At 31.5% G+C, this 22425-nt stretch overlaps 2 protein-coding genes across 2 annotated transcripts; both read right to left on the reverse strand.

Annotated features, from left to right (window-relative positions):
* Positions 1-3933: 3933 nt before the first annotated feature.
* LOC114163819 (periodic tryptophan protein 2) lies at positions 3934-9652 on the reverse strand. Its single transcript, XM_028048168.1, has 7 exons — positions 8307-9652; positions 7903-8154; positions 7723-7815; positions 7052-7423; positions 5419-5763; positions 4679-4906; positions 3934-4580 (listed from the first exon to the last, which is right to left on the reverse strand). The coding sequence occupies exons 1-7, from the start codon at positions 9504-9506 to the stop codon at positions 4410-4412; spliced, it is 2661 nt and encodes an 886-aa protein (XP_027903969.1). The 5' UTR covers positions 9507-9652; the 3' UTR covers positions 3934-4409.
* A 7836-nt stretch (positions 9653-17488) lies between these two features.
* Positions 17489-20434, reverse strand: LOC114164662 (cationic amino acid transporter 1-like). Its single transcript, XM_028049399.1, has 2 exons — positions 19953-20434; positions 17489-18934 (listed from the first exon to the last, which is right to left on the reverse strand). The coding sequence occupies exons 1-2, from the start codon at positions 20350-20352 to the stop codon at positions 17568-17570; spliced, it is 1767 nt and encodes a 588-aa protein (XP_027905200.1). The 5' UTR covers positions 20353-20434; the 3' UTR covers positions 17489-17567.
* Between the last annotated feature and the right edge of the window lie 1991 nt (positions 20435-22425).

Here is a 22425-nt window from a genome sequence, read left to right on the forward strand (position 1 = left end):
TGTGGGGTAGGGTAGGGTCCTCTAAAAATTTTCAAAAAATTTTGTCCATAGCACGCGCCAAAGTAAGGGCGGGTTGTGAGACGAAGGAACCATTCTTGGACAAAAAAGTTGTTTTTTTTGTCCTCATCAGTTAATTAATTTTCTTCCCTGTATTAATTAAAGTTCGAAATTACAAAACTTCATTTATTTTTGTTATATGTGATTATAAAAAATAAAAAAAAGAAAATGGTTTGTCCTCCGTTTACACTTAGATTGTATTTTAAAATTACTGTAACATATTAACATAAATCTTCTGAAAGAAATAGATAAAAACTATCATGAAATAAGAAAAATGTTTATTTGTTGCCCCTTAAAATAATATAATAAAAAAATTATGGGAATATTTATTTGAATTTGTTCTTGTGTACTACCATTTACAATATAAGTATCGCAGAATTTTATTTTATTTTTCTTACAAAAAAGTGTGGGTGTTAAATTATCTTTAGTTTTTACTTTTTAAAACCTTTATTCTTTTGGTAACATTGCATTTTTTTAATAAATTCTAATGTACAAAGATTACAGGGACGGTTAATGTTAAATGGATATCATTTTAAATTAGTGAATAGACACGTTATGTTTATCTATTTTTTTTCTCATAACAAAGATTAATTTTTATCACTATTATTAAAATAATGTATGTAAGAGTTATGTGCTAAAACAGTGATTACAAAAAAGTTATAAAATAAATCTTTTTCATTAATAATTATATATAATTACACATTAAATATAAGATAAGGTGATATGTACCATCATACACATATTTATATGAAATGATTGTTTAACATAAAAAAAGTAGTGCAAAATTGTTTATAATATTTTTTTAGTTTTATTATTATATATATAATTTGTTATTTTTTCTATTTTTTCTATTTTTTCTATTTTATATTTACCACCTATTAATTAATATAAAAATGTAAAGTACGTAATAATAATAATAGAGAAAAGTATAGTTAAAACAATTTTGAATAAGAAATTTCATCAATAATTTATTTAAAAGTAATCAACATTTACATGTATGACCAAAATAATTTCTATCAATAGTCGTGTATTAATGTTATGATTGGGGTAAAGCAAGTCAATATAAATTTGTAATTAGATACGAAATAATATGACCACATCTCTATTTAAACAATCATAGATTTTTATATTTAAACGCAATCTACATACAATATGCTAAATATAATATTTTTTTCTGTAGACATTCATCAATACTTACGAAATTTGTTTTGGAACGTTTTAAAACACATTTCAATCTCTTTTTACAAAAGCTAACTAACATATTAAATTATCTATTCATTAATAAAAAAAGTTTACTAATGTTTATATAATTTACTTTTATGTAATACTAAATTACATGTTGTTTAACTGTAACTAACTTTACTATGAGATATTTAATAAAACAAGTCTGAAAAGTGTTTTCGAATAACTTATTTATCAAACTTGAAGTTGAGTCTGATATTTATCATCAAATGCAATATATTAACACTTAACATATGCTAAATATGAACTTCTTTTAATTTTTTCTTTTCTTCAACAAAGAATGAATAAATTAAAGTAGAGTATTTATGGAGGGCTCATGGAACCCAACCAGGAGCCAAACATAACATGAAGCAATAAACATAATTAACATAGTCTGGACAGATTTTCATACCGAACTGAAGAGCTCAAAGTCCTCACCTAAATGAAGAAAAATTGAGGAACATAGTCATGAGAGAAAGACAAGGTTTTACTTATCCCAAATATGTTCAGGTTCCACTTAAACAATATACGTCCCTGTTAAAAAGGTCCTGCATCTTTCTCACTTGTCAATCTAAGAACACACGGTAGTTATCAAATCATAAGGATTTTAAGCACGAGAGAGGTGAAAAAACTCAATCACTGTACGAAAACTTTACTGAAGGAATTTTGTGTTTCATCCAAATCCAAACTGTCACTTATGCTAAACTAAATACTTCATCATGATCAACTTTTCTTTGTTTGAAGATTACCTCATTCCTATGTTTTTCAGATTTCCTCCATTATTGCTAACCACATCTCTCTCCATATAGAGTTTTGCCTAGTATTAAGGTTAATAATAGAAAAGTGTTTAAAATTCTCCCTAGCTTTAAAATGATGCATAGAGCTCACCCGGAACGAGTTATCACACAGGCTCCACACCTTTTGGACTACTCTACAGCAAGAGAAAAGGTGATCTACACTCTCCGCATTTATTAGACACAACTTGAATAGATTATGTTATAGTTGAACCCTTCACACATATTCTTTCTGTTCACATTCATCAATATTTGCAAAAATATTTTAAAATGCTTTAAAACACATTTTAATCTCTTTTTAGAAAAGGTAACTAACATATTAAATTTTTTGTTCACTAACAAAAAAGTTTACTAATTTACTTTTATGTAATACTAATAAGATTTTAGGCACCGTGCATACAAGGTAAATAATATGGTTATTTATAGATACATGAACACAGTAGTGTGAGATATGTTTTGGTACTAAAATCAGAAAACGATAAAGTAATTTATCATCATAATACATAGGTTAATAGTAGATATTATTCTTTATTACAACGAAAATCCAGATATGCATATATAAACATTTATCACGCGTTTTAATTCACATTATTCATGGTATGTCACTGACATGTGTTACATTTAAACGTTCATAAGGTGTGGGATCTACGAGGGATATATGAGGACAAATTGTAATAAAAACTCTCCTAATGTTTTATTGAAATCAGCGAGAAGAAAGTTTATTAGAAAAATCTAATATTATTTTCTTAAAATTCAAATGTTTTTATTTTTTAATTTTTTAATTAAATATTTTTCTTTAAAAAAATTCAAACAAATTTTAGTGTTGAGATATATTATATATATAACATTAATTTGTAAACGTTCAAATGTGTCAACTTCTTAAGTTAAATATTTGTCCACATTCATTATGAAGATCTTAGGGAATATTTCTTTGGATTTTGACTTTGGCGTCCCATCACTCTTACCTCAATCCATATTTTTTAAAATAATTTGCAAGTTTAGTTTTAATTTAGAATAAACTCACTTTTAATTTAGACTAGTTTAGGAAATACTTGAAAATTACGGTGCTGTGAATTCAAAAAGAGTTGAGTCTTCCATGATTTCAATGATTGAAATTTAAATGAAGGGTAGCTAGGTTTTTAGTGCATAGACTATAAGGTATAATGTAATTTTAGTTTCTGTCCTTTATCTTAATTTTTCATTTTGTTAAGTTCTCGTAATTAATATATATATATATATATATATATATATATATATATATATATATATATATATATATTTAAAAAATCCTAATTAACGTAATTTGTACATTTTACATATTTTCCTCTTCCTCAACATTTTAAAGTGTATTACGTAATTAACTTTTTGAAAGTTTATCTAGTTAAAAAATGTTGAAGTAATTTTTTTCAAAAAAAAATTAAAAATAAAATGAATTTTCCAAATATTGAACTAATTTTATACAAATGAATACATACAAAATTAAAATCCTATAAACTAGATTATGCATTAACTAATTATAGTGGGCACTTTTATTGAACTTTGTTCGAAACATATCCTTGACACTAATTCTGGAATTAAACTTTTGGAAACCTGTTTATTATATATTCCAAAATTAAATATCTCGATGCCAAAATTATAATTCAGATTCAGAATAAAATAAATAAACTATAAACAATACAAAAAGACTTTTGAGTCTTTATTTTCTTAACGTGTAACCCATAGACTTGCAGAACTATAACTCCAGACACATGCCAATAAAATCTAATGTCTGATTTTGAAAAATTATAATACTAAATACTAAATTCTAAAACTGAACATTCATCAGAGATATTCCTGGAACCAAAAAAATCGAAGGTACGTAGAAATTGAAACGTTGCCAACAATTAATTTAACTTATAAACAACCAATAACAATGGTACAAGACACAGATAAAAAATTCCACATTTGATACCACCCAAGGTGGTTGCTATCATTGGGGCAAAATTTCTGACCAAAAATTTCTAATATTTTCTATTAATTAATTCTAAAATAGTTGATTCCAAACACATTGCTGCGTATATCAAGCACGAACCTCAACCTCTGCAATTTGTTAACCACCACATTACAAAGAAATGCCTCTCTGAGATGTCCTGGTTAAATTGCACCTGACGGAGGCCACACCTTCAAGAAATTGAAACTTCATTCAATTCGAAATTACATCAAAATTGTGCTGGATTCTTCAGAGGTTGCTTGCTAGTTGCTACTTGATGCTCATCAGATACCAGGTTATAATAATACTCAGTTTGGACAGTAATTCTTGATCAAAGCTGCAAAAATTCAACTCGTGAATTCTTAACTTCATTTCTTGGCACCAGATGAGCATAAATATCGTAGCATATATTCGTTGGAGGAACATGTATCTGCTAGATCCTGATGGATTTTAGTGATTGCTTTCTGCAAAGATTTTAATGATGGTAACAGATTACGAGAGTTCTGCTGAATAGAATTCCCGTGGGCTTTGCACAGCTCCTGTCAAATCATAACAAAGATAAGATGATTTTATAGAACAACCATGACCTTGAGCAGAAAACTTATGAAAAGACTAAATCTAAGCAAGCAAAGAATACCTGACACCATCTAAGTATAAATTCCAAATGTGGACAGTTTTCTAAGAGATCTGCAAGTGCCTCCACTAATCGTTGGAGATATTTGTAAGGGATTGATGTGGCAACTGCTGGAATATCTACTGGACTAACCGCAAATATACATTTTTTAATGAAGGAATCCTCATTCAAGCGAAGGCTAAGGATCAAGGCTTTACTTGGTTGATTTTCACGAAGAGCTTCTTCAACAGCCTGTTCAGAAATACCAGCTCAAGTTAACATCAAAAACTGGAAAAATGCAGTGAAGGAAGAACACTATATACAGCTAGATGGAGTGCTATGAAATTTATATATGCTGCATTTTCAAGCTGCACAATGTTGATTTTGATTCCTCCTTTTCATGATTAAAATGGAAAGACGGATCTAGGACTTAGTTATCTTCATTTATATCTCATGTAGAAATTTTATCATTTTTAATAAATTGCTGAGAAATGAAATCATACTTTTCTTGAGTTTTATGTTGACTGTCATGAATAAAAAACAATGATGTGAAAAACTCCGCACTTTCAAGAAGAAAATTGCATCCTCTTCTTGCAAGTATATGTCAATTACCATCATAACGACTCAAAACACAAATTATTGAATGACAAGAAGTTACCAGAGTAGGTGTTTTCTAACTCATTTCTTACTACAGAAAATAATTCTGGAATATTCTTATATTCTTTGAAATAAACAATGGTAGTTCTTTCAAAAAGTTAAATTACCTCTGGTGTAACATTTATGTCAAGGTCAGTTGGATCAAATATGAACGATTCATCAACAGAATAAACCAAAACTCCCTCAGTTGTTGCTGCAACAAAACTACGCCCTGTAGGTGCAATCCTCAGGCTCTTTGTCTGAATAATAGGCCTTCCACGGTTAGGCATAGATCCTGGCAAGTTAAATCCTAGTTTCCCTCGAGTTTGTTTCTCAATGCCTTCTTCAATGTCACTGTTGTCATCATCAATCAAATCCAGAGGGCCGGCATCTGTCATATTTTTTGAGTTTAAAATGTCAAGTACTCCATCTAATGAGAGATTGTGAGTTATCTGGAAACGTCGAAGTAAAACCTGAACAAAGAGATTTCAATTAATAAACAGAAGTGTACTAAAATATGTACAGAAGTAGATAGAATAGTCCATTTTAAATATGCATCCACTTTAAACACCCCGTAATTTATATTACAATACACACGCAGGCAAGGGATGCAAACAATAAGACCAATCAGGCACAGATAAGAGAAGACTTCAAGAATAACATATTTTAACCATCAGATGCATTGACATTCAACATACCTTCTAAGCAAAAATAGATTTCAGAGAATACAAACAAAAAACTTTCAGCCTCTTCAAGAGAAGCTGACTTTCCTATTGAGAAACCTAGGTATAAAACAAATTAAAATGGGGGAGCTCAGTAAAAGATTATTATGAGCTAAGGTACCCAAGAAAGAGACACTTTACAACTAGATATACGCCCTTCAGGTAAAATCTCTCAACCATCAAGATAATCTTTTTTTCAACTATCCTAGTGACCAGATGAAGTTCCTCACCATTCAGGATATGAAAAAAATGAAAAATCGGAGAGAGTAGTGGACAAGATTGATCCATGGCATAAGCACCTTTCCAATTATACTGGCACTTGTAGATTATATTGATGACTGTATCCTGGAAAGAAGTAACCATAGGATTGACACCTAGTGAAACTGAATTGGTTCAAGAATAAAAAACCCCTACGAAAACTTGGTTACTAGGGAAAATAAACCTTCAAACAAATCAAATTGTAATGGAAATGCCTGGTTACAACTCTAAGAGGAGGGACAGAGGTATCACAAGTATTTGTTTTACTAAATATCACAAGAATGGATCCAACTTGTGAACTAGACAGCCTTTCTCTACAAGAACTTATTGAGCTCATCAGCGTTTCACTTCTGTATCATTTAACTTAGGTACGACGAGACTCAAAAATCTTCATTCAGAAGCATCTCAATAAGGAGAGTATAAAATGATACGCCTCTTCAATTCTCAACCTATCCATATTTACTAAAAGGCAACTGTACACATGGACCCCAGACAGTATTTAAGCTTTGATATTTAGACAAAAATTTATGATATAGAAGGGGGCTTTAACATAACGATATTACTGAGTAGGTTTGTATCATTATAATACAAAAGTTAGTAAAATATTTCATGTTTTTTGTAGTTTATAAATTATCTAATTGCCCCACATCCAAAACATACCAGTTTAACCCTTAATGAGTTGGACAAAACTGAAGAGTGAAACACATCGAGAGTATGCATGACATTAACATGTGACTATTACATATATGAAAAATCAACCAAAGTGTGTATGTAGACCAACCTGATCTGCAACATCATACATGCATATGTATCTGCTACTTCCCCCAGCTAATATGTAGCTTCCATCAGCTGAATAACACAAGGTTGTAAAGAACTTCCCTGAAGTTGAGTTAGCCGCAGACCTACGGTCAGTCATAAGACGCCCACCAGCAATATCTCTAGAACCTTCTATGGTGTACATCAACAAACCATCTATTGGGTCCCAAAAATGAATTTGCCCATCTAATGTGCTGCAAGCTAACTGCCTTCCATCTGGACGATAAACTACTGTAAGAACATCATGTGTGTGAGGAAATGTTTCAACTGCTCCTTTTCCATCAAAGACATCCCACAGCCGAACAGATTTATCATGTGATGATGAAGCCAAGACAGCCTGGACAAAGTCAAAAGAGATGATGCTAATGTTTTTTGTCGTTATAGATGTAAAACAAAAAGCAAAATACCAACTTTAGTACTTCCTTTCGTCATATATCTCAAGAAACAATAAAATGATTGATATTTGATGATGTGCTACATGCTTAGAAGATAATATTATTTTATAAACTGAGAACATGAAACATGGGTTCACATAAATTTCTACCAAAGAGGAAACTTGGAACCAGTTAAAAATACTACACAAGTTAAGAAATTAACTTATGCAAGCAAATATCAGCAGAAGAAAATGTAACTAACATTTGTAGGAGAAAAGACCAGCCCATAAACAGGAGCTTCATGACCACTAAGAACATCCAACAAGCGTCCCGTTCTCATTGACCAAACAAAAATCTGTTACACATATGATTGAGAAAAAAGGGTGAATGGTAAAATAATAATGAAATAGTTAGAATGAACCTCTTTTGTGCAAAACTATACCTCAAAGGAATCTGAAGTGCCTGCACATATCACTTCACCACTTTGATCAGCTGTCAAGGAAACAAACTGTCTAGAAGAAGGGGTTGTAAATGTCCTAAAATTCCGGTAGCGTAATAAATCCCATGCACGAATAGTCCCGTCAAGAGATGCACTAAGAAGGCAATTGTTACTTGCCATAAAATGTAAAGCCGTAACAGAATTAGTGTGCTCCGAAAATGTAACAAAGCAAAATCCTGACGAAAGAGTCCACACCTGTAAAAACAACAACAGGGCTTTCACTTCAGTTCAATTCAAACATTCAATTTAAAACCAGCGCAACACACATTACAAAAGGCACAACACAAAGTAATCAGTTAAAGCTGGATCCAATTTCAACACCCCAACCACAAGAGAAATTCAATCACCTTCACTTTATTATCATCTGCTCCAGTGGCAAGGAGCTGCGAGTCTGCCGAATACGCAACGCAGTTCACATCAAAGTAATGACCCTGCTGCTTCAAAATGTAGCTCTCAGACCGCCACTCCCACACCAGCAGCTGCCCCAATTTGGCACAGCCAAATGTCAACCAGTTCCCAAGCTCATTAAACACAGCAGTGGTAATCTTCTCCCTCGAAATAGACAACAAATGAATGCACACAAAATCTGGCATCTGATACAACCCAAACACACCATTAGAAAATCCAACAACCACCATATCTAGCCCCCTATGATAATCACATGCCGTCACCTTTGCCCATCCCTGCATAAACCCATCCTTCCTCAATAACTCCCACTTTCCCTTACTCAGGTAACCCTCATCACCATCCTCAACATCAATTTTCTTCCTCTTCTTCACACCATCCTTCTCAATAACCTCCAAATTCCGTTCCACGTCCCTCTCCGGCGTCCCTGGCGAGGGCGGCTCCGAACCCTCAGCCTCACCACCATCATCAGAAGTAAAACCCCAACTAAACAAATAACAATCCCTAGTAATCGTATAAGCCTTACAAACTCTACTAGTTTTCGAATTGACACCGAAGAACGAACCTACAACCGAATCCCTGTGCCCCAGGAGCAAAAAAGGCTTTTTCTTACCACCGCTATTCAATTTCTTCAAGCACAAGATTCTCGCGGTTAAATCCTTGGACCCGACGATTAGGTACTTGGAGTCGGGGCTCCAATCGAGGGTGGTTACTTTCGCGTCGAACTCGGCGAAGGTGCGTACGAGCTCGAAGGGGAAGTACTCGCGGCGGAAGGCCGGAGAGCGCCAGATCTGGACAAGCTTGCCGGTGGCGACGGCGATGAGAGACCCGTCAGGGCTGAATTCGACGGCGCCGACGCGGTCCTTGAAGGAGATTCGGTGGAGGAGGACGCGGCGGCGGAGGTTAATGAAGAGGCAGCGGTTGCGGTCGTCGACGGCGAGGAGGAAGGTGGAGTCAGGGGAGACGGCGATGCGGGCAACATTGGAGGAGGACTGGATGGGGAGGGTGGTGGTTTCGGACTTGAGGAGGTCGGTGACGGCGACGCGGTTACCGACGGGTGAGAGCAGCAGGGTGTTGTTGGAAATTACCGCGTTGCCCCCTCTGTAGGGGGCTCCCAATAGATTCTGAAACCTAAAGTTCATTGCTTTGTTTCGTTGGTGGTGGTGGTAGAGTAGAACAGGTGCGTTACTTGCATGAACTGCGAGAGTTCACGGTGGTGTGTGGCGGGAATGGAGGTTTATGAGTTTAGGGTTTTAGGGGTAATCCGTGTTGAAGTCCAACACCATACGGTAGCGTTTTGTTAAAAGACTGGTCTATAATTAAATAGCTTGTTTTTCGCATGTTGTTAATTTAAATTAAAATAAATGACAGTAGTCCTTTTTCTTCAACTAGATAAAAAAAAATTATAAACGCCGAAGTAAATTAATTTTCCTGTTTTTATTTTCTTTTTAATATATTACTATTTTTTTAATATTATTTATTGTTTTTTATATTTTCTTCACTTAATTTTTGGAATATTCTTTTATCTCATTTCATCTTTAACAATATTTGTAATTTAAGGTGTTAGGGAGGATTTGCAATTTGAGCCTTAGGTCTTAAAATAAAATTTTATTGGAACATGCGATATGATTAAAACGTGATTCTTATATGAGATGTTAGTCTTAAGGATAATAATTTTAATATAAAGTGTTCAACCATCAATTTTAGAGAAAAAATAATTGTCTAAGTATCACAAGAATAATAAAGACTCGTTGCCACGAGAAAATTATATTTTGTATTATATAATTATAATAACTAATTTAATAATTGTAAATAAAAATATATTTAACTTAATTACTAATCTGAATATCAGCCTACAATTAATGAGAATTTGTTCTTTATAATTTGAAGCAACTAAATGGGATTTACATTATAATAAAATTTATAAACATTTCTTTGTTAAAAATACTATGATATAATTTGTTTATAGTTATACCTATATTAATTTAATATTTAATTTCAATAATTAAATTAAGTTTTAACTTAGTTATCCTTTTAATCTCATTATTTATTTATTTAATTTAATTTGACCTGATTATTAATAAAATGTTGAATCAAATCCGGTCAAATTTTAAAAGTGCACTAAAGTCACAGTTTTCCATCCAATTAGCAGTACAATAGTTAATAAATAGATCTTTAACATTTAATTTACACCTAATATGTTATAACCCATACATAGTAAATATTTGTGAAACCAGTGACTCAAATTGAACAATAGAAGAAAAAAACACATTGTTGCAATTTTATAAATTTAAGAAATTGATTGAATATTGAAAATGTCAAATTTGTGGGTTTTTATTTGATTGAGAGACTTAATTGAACCTAAAGGATCAAACCCAAAATAAAATAGATAGATGATAGAAAAAAAAAAAAAAGAGGATAAGTAAGCTATGTTTTTCTCAAGTTGTTAAAAAATAAAGTGGAAGTAAAAAATTACAAACATGCATGTGAGTTTTATAAGGTTTTAAAGTTAGAGAAAGGGAATCTTAAAATGACATAGTAAGATGAACTTATACTAAAATGAAATTTCACATAGTCTCACAATACTTTTATAGTAGATAGATTGTAATAGTTAATATTTTAAGTTAAATTATATCTTTGTTTTTCTTTTTAAATCTCAATTCGTGTATTTCTTTTCGTATGTCTTCATTTGATTTTTGTTTTAAAATTTTTGATGTAATAAAGTCATTTTTGTTAAGATTATACTAACAATATTGAGAGGTGTCACATGTTAGTATATAATTTTTTTTTAAAGTTACAAAAATTAAGTAATAATTTATCACATGTTAAATTAACGTTGCACAATGATAATAGTAGTGTTATATTTTTAAAAAATTTTATATATAACTTTTTTTGGCTTTGATTGTTGATCCATTTAATATAGTAACCATACTATAATATATATATATATATATATATATATATATATATATAAACATTAATATAATATTTTGTTATTTTTTGGTTAAATTACTCTTTTGGTCCCTCTATTTGTCATGAAATTTTAGTTTGGTTCTCAAGTTTTTCGTTATCTCAATTTGGTAATCATTTTTTTAAAAATGATTCAATTTGGTCCTCACCGTTAACTTTGACCAGACGGTGTTAAAGTCAACGCCACGTGTCAATTTCTGTTTTTTTTTTGAATATTTTTTGAATTTTTTAATTTTTTTTAACACGTGTCACTTCATAGTTGTGCCACGTGTCAAAGTGACTCAATTTGGTCCCTGTATTTTTTTTAGTTTCAATTTAGTCAAATTTTTTGTAAAAATGAAGTAATATTGTCCTTCCTTAAATTGACACTAAATTTATTTTTTTATAAATTTTATGGTAATATTCTTACTAAAATTAACATTTTTATTAAATATTTCTATAAATATTTTAAATTAACTTTAAATTCTACACAAAACATTAAACTTTACTTTTGTTTTGAACTTGAAATTTAGTTCTTAAACTTATGTATGACAAGTTATTTGATTGTTAATCTTCATTAAGTTTGTATAATATGATACACTTGATGCCTTTATATATGATGATAAAATTGTTAATTTTTGAAATTTTACCCTTAATTATAAAAATATATAAAGGGGATTCTTCTTTTTGTGTCCACTTTTCATTTTCCAATTTTACCCTTAATTATTATTTTAAAATTTATTTATTTTATAACAATATATTGTCCACTTTTCATTTTCCAATTTTACCCTTAATTATTGTTTTAAAAATTATTTATTTTATAATTATTTTTTTTAACCATTTTTTTAAAATCTTTTTTATTTTGACTGTTATTCTAAAAACCTTTTTTAACAGTTATTTTATTTAACAATTATTTTAAAATTTATTAAATATATATTTTAAAAATAAATATTATTGATCTTATAAAAATTAAAAAATGCAGATATATAGACGTGTCAGCGCCTGTGTGTTGTCCAATGAAAATAAAATAAAAACGTTTCCCTTTGATTTTAAAAGGTTACTACCACTATTTGTAGTATGTTTTTAATTTTAATTTGTATTACAATAGATGTGAAACTCTTGAGCTTATGTTCATTTTCCTTTTATTTTTTTCATTATTATTTTATTTTCCCCTTTTTCTAGTATACTGATCCGTGCGTACACACGGAACGTATTTGTTTTATTTTGTATATTAAAGTAAGGGTTAAATATGTTTTTGATCCATCAAGTTTCAGTGAATTTTGAAATTAGTCATTCTTCAAAACTTTATACCAATTTAGTCATTCATCTTTAGAAATGTGTGAATTTAGTCATTCTTACCAAATTTTGTTAAGTTTATTTGACATTTTAAACGCATTTTATGATAATATTTAACTTAACATTGAAGCAAAAATGTGTCAAACGGTGTAAACAATTCAAATATTATCATGAAATGCACTTGAAACGTCAGATAAACTTAATAAAATTTGATTAAAATGACTAAATTCACGCATTTTTAAAGATTAATGACTAAATTGGTCAAAATTTTTGAAGAGGGACTAATTCCAAATTTTACTGAAACTTAAGGGACCAAAAACATATTTAACCCTTAAAATAATAAAATAGTGAAAGTATTATGTAATGAAATATTATAAAAATTAAGTTATATTGTTGTAAATGTTGTTATTAAAATAATGAAATAGTAAATCTAAGTGATGCAATAATAATTTTAGTTTTCAATATAATAAATAGAATTGATATCACAATATAATACATTTAACTGAATTTACGAAATGATTATAATAGTTTATAATTCATGCGAACATTTTTTTTGTTTTTTGTTTTTTATTTTAAATTTTTTTAGAATAATAATATAATTATTATTATATTTATTTAACCATTAAAAATACTAATAATAATAATATTAATATAAATTATAAATTATAAAAATTTAAGAGATTAAAACTCTATTTTGCAAAAATATTTAGTATACCAATATTTTCTATAATTAAAAAAAAACACACTTATAATAGTAATAATAATAATAATAATGATAGCAATAATAATAATAATAACATTTATGTTATAAATATTAATATGAATGCTAACACACTAAGACTATGGTCAACTATTATAATAATAATAATAATAATAATAATATAAATATAGTAATGAAAATAATAATAATAACTACGTATATAAAGATATGCTGACTGTAAAGTTATTAAATAATAAAAAGTTAAAAACAGTTATTATATGCAAAATAGTTAGAAATACTGATAAGGAAAGGTATTTCTGTTGTAAAGTTATAAAATAATTTAAAACAAAAATAAATTTATAATGAGATTTGGTGCACCTGCTGGATTTCTCTTCCAGATTAAATGCTTGAACCGGTGGAAAGGCTTGAAGCCATTAAACAAACACTGTGCGAACAGTATGCAAATTGCATATCAATCTAGCCTTACACTTTCTTCTGTCGCATCCCTCACCGTCGCACAGGTCTTTGCCTCCTTAACGGAATCTATCATAAAACAACTATGAAGATGCCCACAAAAAAATAATGGTGACATTATAAGTATTTGTGTTAAAAATTAAATTTTATTTCTCATTGTTCCCACTGCAATAGAGGAATTTCCCCGAACTTCTCCACAACATCTTGGTTGATTACTTGTTCATCATAATGAATTCAAAAAGGATAGGAAAAAAAAATTTGAAACATCAGAAACAATAAAAAAAATGAAAAGCGAGTAATCATAAATAGGACAATTGGACATTCAATAGAGATAATTATAAATGAAAAGGAACAATGAAAAATATCCTTTTTGTTTTGTCCAATGAAGATAAATAACATCAACAAAGTGAGTGTGAAAACAAAGCCAATAAGCAAGGCAAGACAACTTCACGAAAAGAACAGTAATAAAATGATGTTGTTACAGAGAAAAAACAAACGGTAAAATAACGGTTACATGTTAAATTATTTTAAAAATTATAAATAACTTATTATATATATATATATATATATATATATATATATATATATATATATTTTTAAATTTCATAAATAATTTTTTTGGGTTTGATTGTTGATCCATTTAATCCGGTAACTGTGACATCCCATTTTAGAAGATTAAACTGCTAAATAAAACATCACACAGTTATAATAACGAGAAACATTCAGATGAACCTCAAACGTAGGGAAGATAACTGTTACCGTCATCCTGAAGTACTTAAAAGGAAGCTTAGGCATACCACATAGTCCTAAGCAAAAGAGAATTTAAAAGAGTGCAACAGTTTTGTAAAAGGGGTTGCCACTAAGGCAACTAGTACAAAAGGCCTCATGGCCCTAGAATTTCTCCTAATACGTCCTGACAAGGAATCTAGGCCGCACCGCTGCTTCTCTCAGATCCATCCCGATCATTCTTCCCATCTGCTCCCACCAGAAGGTGATCATCGCAAAAGAGAACATACAATAGGACACAAACAGAAATGCAAGGGTAAGCTAGTGCAATTAGATCTTATCATGCTACAACAGACAAGTACTTAAACATTCCTTAGCATACAACACACAAACACAGAGCATCATGTTATAGCAGACAAACAGGACACTATGACTCAATTATCCGGATACATATATTAAGATCGGATTCACTGGATGCCTGCACTCGTGGTGGCCTCTACTGCTCTGCAGAGCCATTGCCAATGGGTTTCACCCTACCACTCACGAGGTTAGCCTTCAAACGTCTAAGGCCATTATCCTGCCAAAGACTAGGGCCTCCCGCTACTCTCACCACTTGGGTCAGTTTGCTCTACTTGAGACTCACTGACCCTTTAGAGTTTTCGGGATGCAATCCTTACTTGAATCCTTATCTTAATATATACACTACACGCCACCATAAAGTCTCCCCACGAGACTCATGGAATTACGCCTATCACACGCCACCATAGAGTCTCCCTACAAGACTCATGGAATTACGCCTATCACATCATCACAATCATGTTTCTCATACCATAACCACCACGTTGATCTCATGCATACAATCCTCATGTTAAAACATCACAAAACCACAACTCCATGATCAATCTCATCCCAAGCATGCCAGTTTCATTCATAAAAACCCAAACACCCAAGCATATTCACGTACATCATATTTAGGAGGAATAATCAAAACAATGCATGCATTAAATCACTTAACAGCCAAGGAAACATGACCCCCACTCGCACACTCGCTCAGGCGAGACGCTGACCTTTCTGAGGCAGCGAATTCTCGCCCAGGCGAGATAAGCTAAAGGGGTCTCCACGAATTCTCGCTCAGGCGAGATGCTGTCCTCTCAGAACACTGCGGACTCTCGCTTAAGCGAGACACGCGATAGTGGAGGCTTCACGGGATCTCGCTCAAGCGAGGCCTTCTCGCCTGAGCGAGACCGTACGTCGCTCAAAACGAAAGAGGGCCGCCTGGGCGAGCTCTCGTGGCAGGGAGTACTCTGGTACTCTCGCCTAGGCGAGACTAGCTCGCTTGGGCGAAAATAGCAGAGTTCGCCACTGTCCATCCACATGCAATGGCGAACCCAGCTCGGATCCGCACCCAAACACGCATGCAACTCCATTTCTCTCAACAAAACACACTATACATGCATATAAACACGAAAGCAACCAAAAACAGCCAAGGACAACTTAAAACAGACGAATCTAGCTTCCCTTACCTTTGTTTCGAGCACTAAAAGCAAGCAGATCCTAACTATGTAGCACAGCAGCTCCAAGAACTAAGACAGTGGCTGAAACTGGAACAAGAGGACAGAACGGAGTCAAGAACCATAACCCCAACTTGACCCACGCGTTTTTAAACGGAGAGGAAAAGGAAATGAACGAACCAGAAGCTCCGAAGTCCACTTACCTGGAAGAAAAGAAGGTCTTTTGATGGCTCGGAGACGAACGAAAGTCGTGCCCTAGCAGAGCACTTTGCTGGAGTTTGGAGAGGGAGAGAAGCTGCTCTGTGGAACAGAAGGGTGAGGAAAGGATGAGAATGTAGGGTATGTGGTAGGGTAAGGTGCCCTTCTGTAGGGCAGGGCCTTGGGCCTCCGAAAAGGCCAGGCCCAACTCTATACACTGAAAAGAAAAAAAAAAAAAAGGCCTTACAGTAACCATACTATAATATATATAAACATTAATATATATAGTGGTTAGTTAATTTTTTTTGAATTATATGAATCTGATTTAATTAAAAAAATTTAAAAATGATGTTAATGTGAAATTATATCGTGGATATCGACATCTGCAAAATATATATATATATATATATATATATATATTTTATTTTTTTTTGAATTTTCATATATTTTGGCTTTGATTGTTGATTCATTTAATACTATAATATGTATAAACATTAATATAGTAATTTGTTATTTGTTATATTTTTTTAAATATATGAATTTGATTTAATTGAAAAAACTAAAAAAATGATGTTAATGTAAAATTGTATTGCGGATGTGTAAACAAATTTAAGTTTACATATTTAAAAAGCTATTTTTGTAGTAGTGGCCTTCGATCATCTCTGTTGTTGAACAAGGTAATGAATTGTAATCGACGTTGACGTTAGGTTGGTTGAATGACGGGTGTATAATGCAGTTGTAGAGTGGGTGATGACACTTAGTCCCTTCATCTCCTTTGACAACTAAGGGCATGTTGAATATCAACAAAAATAATAAGTAAAATATCTTTTACTATTAAATTTTAACTATTTTTTTATATGTGATGCGATATCTTTTAAACAGTTTTAAAATATTATGAATAAAAAAATAAAAAAATAGATAACCATTATAAAAAAAAGTTTAATACTCAAAATATTATTATCGAAATAATAACACGTTTATCCATGTCAAACTACACCTGAAACCCTTCTTTTTAAAGGACACAAGACGCAGAAGAAATGCTCTTATCTTATATGTCACCATACTTAATCGTTATAATATATTATTTCATTATTTTATCCACCAATCCCTTTCACAATTTTCATATATAAAACATATAATTTTATGATTATAAAATGGCAAAATTAAAAAAATAAATATTGAATTAATTACACATATCAAAATTTATAACATTAAAATTTAATTAAATCTACTTTATTTAATAAAGAAATAAAGCGAAAAATCCTTAACTTTGTATGTACAACTATCATTCTGCATTAATATAAAACTAAGTGCAAAAACAAAGATTGGAAAAGAAAAACAAGCAGAGACTACGTAGTAGAAGACACCGCCCCATCTTCCAAGCTGTTCAACTCCCTTTGGACACAACGCTGTGCCTCAAACTCCTTAGCTGTGTCATAAGAAGCATGCAACCCGAAGAGGATATAGTAAACCAAGAGAAGCAGAGTCCAAACACCAAACCTAACAAACGAATCCTTATCAATAGATCCAAGGAGGAATATGTTAACAAAGATAGATATGGAAGGTAGCCATGGAACCAGAGGCACCCCCCAAAGTTTTGGCTCCTTTGCCTGTGGAACAACCAGCCAAAGCCCTCCTGTACCCAAAACCCAAATTGGACAAAGAACAGCATAACCAATCCAACCATCACTCAGTGCCCAATAAGATGAAATCCCACATGAAGAACCAACGATGACCACAATGAACACAATGAGCTTCATCTGGTTCCCCTTCGTTGTGACTCCACTGGAGTAGTACCTACGCACAAGGAGAGCAACTGCCACCAACGTGAAGACGAAGAGAGTGGAAATTGACAAGAGGTTAGAGAGAACCTCCAGTTCAGTGAAGAAACCAATCACAGCTGAGATAAGAACCAGCGAAATTGTGGCATTCACGGGTGTTCCGGTGCGCTCATCCACAAAAGCAAACCAAGGAGGCATCATGTGTGTACGTGAAATGTGAGTCAGATATCGAGCTTGACCCACAGAAGTCACCAACAACACCGTGGTCATTCCCTTCAATGCCCCCAATGAAACAATGTACTTCGCCCAATCCCACCCAATGGCACTGAACGCAACCGAAAAGGGTGCATTCACGTCGATATTGGTATACGGTTGCATGAGGCACAGTGTGGCTGCAAGCAAGCAATATGCCAATGTGGCTATCAGCATTGAGCCTACAAGCCCAATTGGAATGTCCCTTGAAGGGTTCTTGGTCTCTTCGGCCATGGTTGCAACAGCATCGAACCCCACATAGGCAAAGTAGAGCACAGCTGAAGCTTGGAACACGCCCCTAACACCGAAGGGTGCAAAGGGTACGTAGTTTTGAGGCTTGGCGTGGATGAGACCTGTTATGACTATGAAGACGATGATGACTACGTGTATGACTGAGGCAACGTAGTTGAATACTGAAGAGGCTTTGGTGCTGCAAACCGCCATGACGCATACGAGTGCAAGGATGGCAACAGCTATAGGGTCAAGGTGGCCATAATCGGGGTTCATGTTATGCACAACTATGCGAAAATCATCGGGGTTTTTGTTGCAGAGGGTGGCGAAGTAAGAGGTCCATGACCTTGCTACTGCGGCACAACTTATTACGTACTCCAGAAGAATGTTTCCTGCGGCTATGAAGGCCACAAAGTCTCCTAGCTCCACTTTTAAGTAGGCAAATGAACCACCTAAGGAAAAAATGAGAAACAAAACAAGAAGTTGATGACAGTTTCAACAACGTTATTGATTCATGATGTATTACGGTATTACAAATGCTCCTCTTAAAAGAAAGCAAGTTCTTCTTTGGCTGTATTCTTTTTTCTTTTTCTTAGTTTATGATTTTTTTTTTCTACTACAAAATGAAACCTTTGCATATATATATATATATATATATATATATATATATATTAATCTAAAGTTATTTTTAAATATAACGAGAAAAATTATTTACTCAGTTTTAGGTTTTCATCAATTATTAGTTTATTTATACCTTTTTCTATAAAATAGACGGCTGAACAAATTTCCCCATAACAATCTAGTTTTAAATTCTTGCTTAAGCAATATTTGTTTATGTTAATAAAAAGATTAAAGAAAGACACGATAAATATTTTTAAGATTATAATTAGATTTTGAAGAATAATGTAACTTTGTATAATGTGTGTAACAAGACTTTTTAAGTAGTGTATGAACTAACTCCTTTTTTATGTGTATTTTTATACTCATATCATGAGTATATGATATGACTAGTCTATATGTATAATTAGATATGACTAATATATTTTTTAGTTATTATATATGTTTAGACTGTCTAATCAGTAATAAATGGACACATCCATGATATATATATGTATTAATAATTTTGTCTAATAATATATATGATTAAATTCATCTGATCAATGCATTTAATACATCTAATCAATGCATTTAATACGTATTATTAATAGACTCCTTTAATTTTTTATACTCATCTAATATAAATATGAAAAAGTTTCAAATCAATAATGCATAAACGGACAAAGTCATATAATATGTATACGTGGAGGTATCAATTTGAATATTCAGCAAAATTGCCCAAAAACTTATTCTTTTTACCCTAATGAAGAATAAGACAAAACCAATTATAACCGTAATAAAAGATGAAGCAGAGTTTGTTAATGAAAACTAAAAAACAGTGAACAGTGAGCAGTGAAGGAATGAGTCACGCACCGGCAACAGGGATTTCGACGGCAAACTCGGTGTAACAGAAGACGGACAGCATGGCGGAAAAACCGGAGACGACGTAGGACAAGATGACGGCGGGACCAGCGACGTTCCTAGCCTCCAATCCGGTGAGGACGAATATTCCGGCGCCGACGACGGAGCCGACGCCGAGCCAGATGAGGTCCCACCAGTTGAGCGTCTTCTTCATCTGGTGGCTGCTACGCGCCGTCATCTCGCTGATCTCCACTTGCTCGCTGGATCGCGTGAGGAATCGGTCCTTCAGCCTCGCCGGCGTCTCCCGCAGCGCCGTCGTGTAGTTCCCCCAGCTCTTGAACGACTCCTCCGGCAGGAAGTCATTTTTCTGAATGCTGCAACAACTCCTCTTTCGCACTCCTCCTCCTTCCATCACTATCACTATGCCTTTCGCTACCAACCTTTCTTCTTTCTTTCTATCTGTGTTTTTGGTACCACACTGTGTAACCAAGTGTTTCTTTCTGTTATGAAACCCTATGTTAAATTTATAAAAATATATTCTTCAAAAAATAATTATAAAATTTAAAGATAAACAATTAATAAAATAGTTTATGCTGATAAAAATAAAATGGTTACGAAATGTTCGGATAGTTATACATTATCGATGAATACAAAGAAACTAAACTGGTATCTTTGTTATTACTGTTCCCTCAAGTTCGTCTTCTAGAATTTCATCATATATAGAATACATCTCTTCTATTCTGAATTATGTGTTTTCTCTATTTTTGCGTTTTCTTTTCGTCTAAAAATTATGCCTTTCTTTTACGTCATCTTCATTTGTTTTCTTTGTTCTGTTAGGGGCAGGTAGAGATTCAAATCACTGTAAGCATGAAAAGCTATAATCCATGTAACCTCTGCCATAAGGGTGATAAAAAAAATCCAAAATTTGTGAGTTTTTTTTATTAAGATAGAAGACTATCTATTTAAAGAATTTGTGAGCAAAACCTTTAGAAGGCAATTAATGACAACATGTCATAAACAAATAGGAATTTATGACTGCATATAATAAGTAATAAAATAATTAGTATAGAAGATGTATATAACATATACATATACATATACAACCACGTATAAACTTCTTTTTGGGCAAGTAAAGTTCACCGCAAAAATATCAAAAGACAATTAGTACAAAATATCTTTGTGTATACGTATTTTTTAAATGTTTATACATTATTTAAATTTTAAAATAATAATTAGAAAATTAAAATTGAAAAAATAATATATATATATATATATATATAATAAATTTTACATATTGAAATAAAAAATATTATAACTAATATTATGTAAATAATATTAAGAATAATTATTTAAATTTAAAATAGTAATTACTAAAATAATGAAAGTATAAATGATTTTTTTACCGTAATTATTTGAATTTCAAGAAAGTAACTAAGAATAATAAAATTGAAAAAATAATTTTTTATTATCAATAATAAGTTGAAAAGTTAAATATGTTTTTGAAATAAAGGTACCTGAATTTAGTTTTTTTAAATAGTTTTCTTTTATATTTCTTTTAAAATTTTAAGGAGGAATTGATTCTAATTTAAAAAAAAAATTAAGAGATAAAAAATATATATAACCCTTATTTAAATTTAAAAAGTAATAATTAAAATAGTAAAATTAGCAAAAATAAAAAAGACATCGGATATATCATTTTTATATATAATTATGAATATAAACTAACAAAGTTGCTATTCAAAATAGACTTTTTGGCATTCAAAAGGAATGTTTGAAAGGGGAAACAAAAAGAAAAGATTAAGTGTCATACCAAAAGAGTTTAGTGTAACTCTCTCCACTATAACACTTATAATTTATAAGATTGGTTTGGTGTGGGAGAATATCAGAAGTTGAGTTCAACTTCTCTACATAGACTTAAGAATTGCAAAGTTGATTCGGTGAGTTTACAGTGAATATGGGAGAAATTGTGGATTATAATGTCAAATAGTAATATTATTATAAATGACGCTGAGAATATGTGTTGTAATATATTCTGTTTACAGTAAAATCCTGGGAGATTTTCGTGAAGTAAAATTTTTATGTAGTTTTGAGTTCAGTAAATAAATATAAAACCAAGTTCACTTAAACTATACAAATATTAGATGTTTTAGTTTTCATAACATTTTAATTATGTTTTTATTTACTATTTTTACAATTATTTAATATTTCAATTATTTTAAAATTTATATAATTATAATATGTTTTAAAATTCGATATTAAAAAAATTATTTACGGAAGTTTTTACCCTCTCCATTTCATATTAACTTTAGGCTCATTCTTCAACATATATATTTAGCCTACACTAATAAACAGATGCCTATTTATTACACCGGAGAATTTATGTTCCAGATCTCTCATAATTTAAATATATATAACATACTAAAGCCATAAATAAATACTAAAACATAAAAAATACCAATTAAAAAAAGTTTATAACTTTTACATG

This window comes from Vigna unguiculata, chromosome 9, assembly GCF_004118075.2.
Source record: "Vigna unguiculata cultivar IT97K-499-35 chromosome 9, ASM411807v1, whole genome shotgun sequence".
NCBI classification, from domain to species: Eukaryota; Viridiplantae; Streptophyta; class Magnoliopsida; order Fabales; family Fabaceae; genus Vigna; species Vigna unguiculata.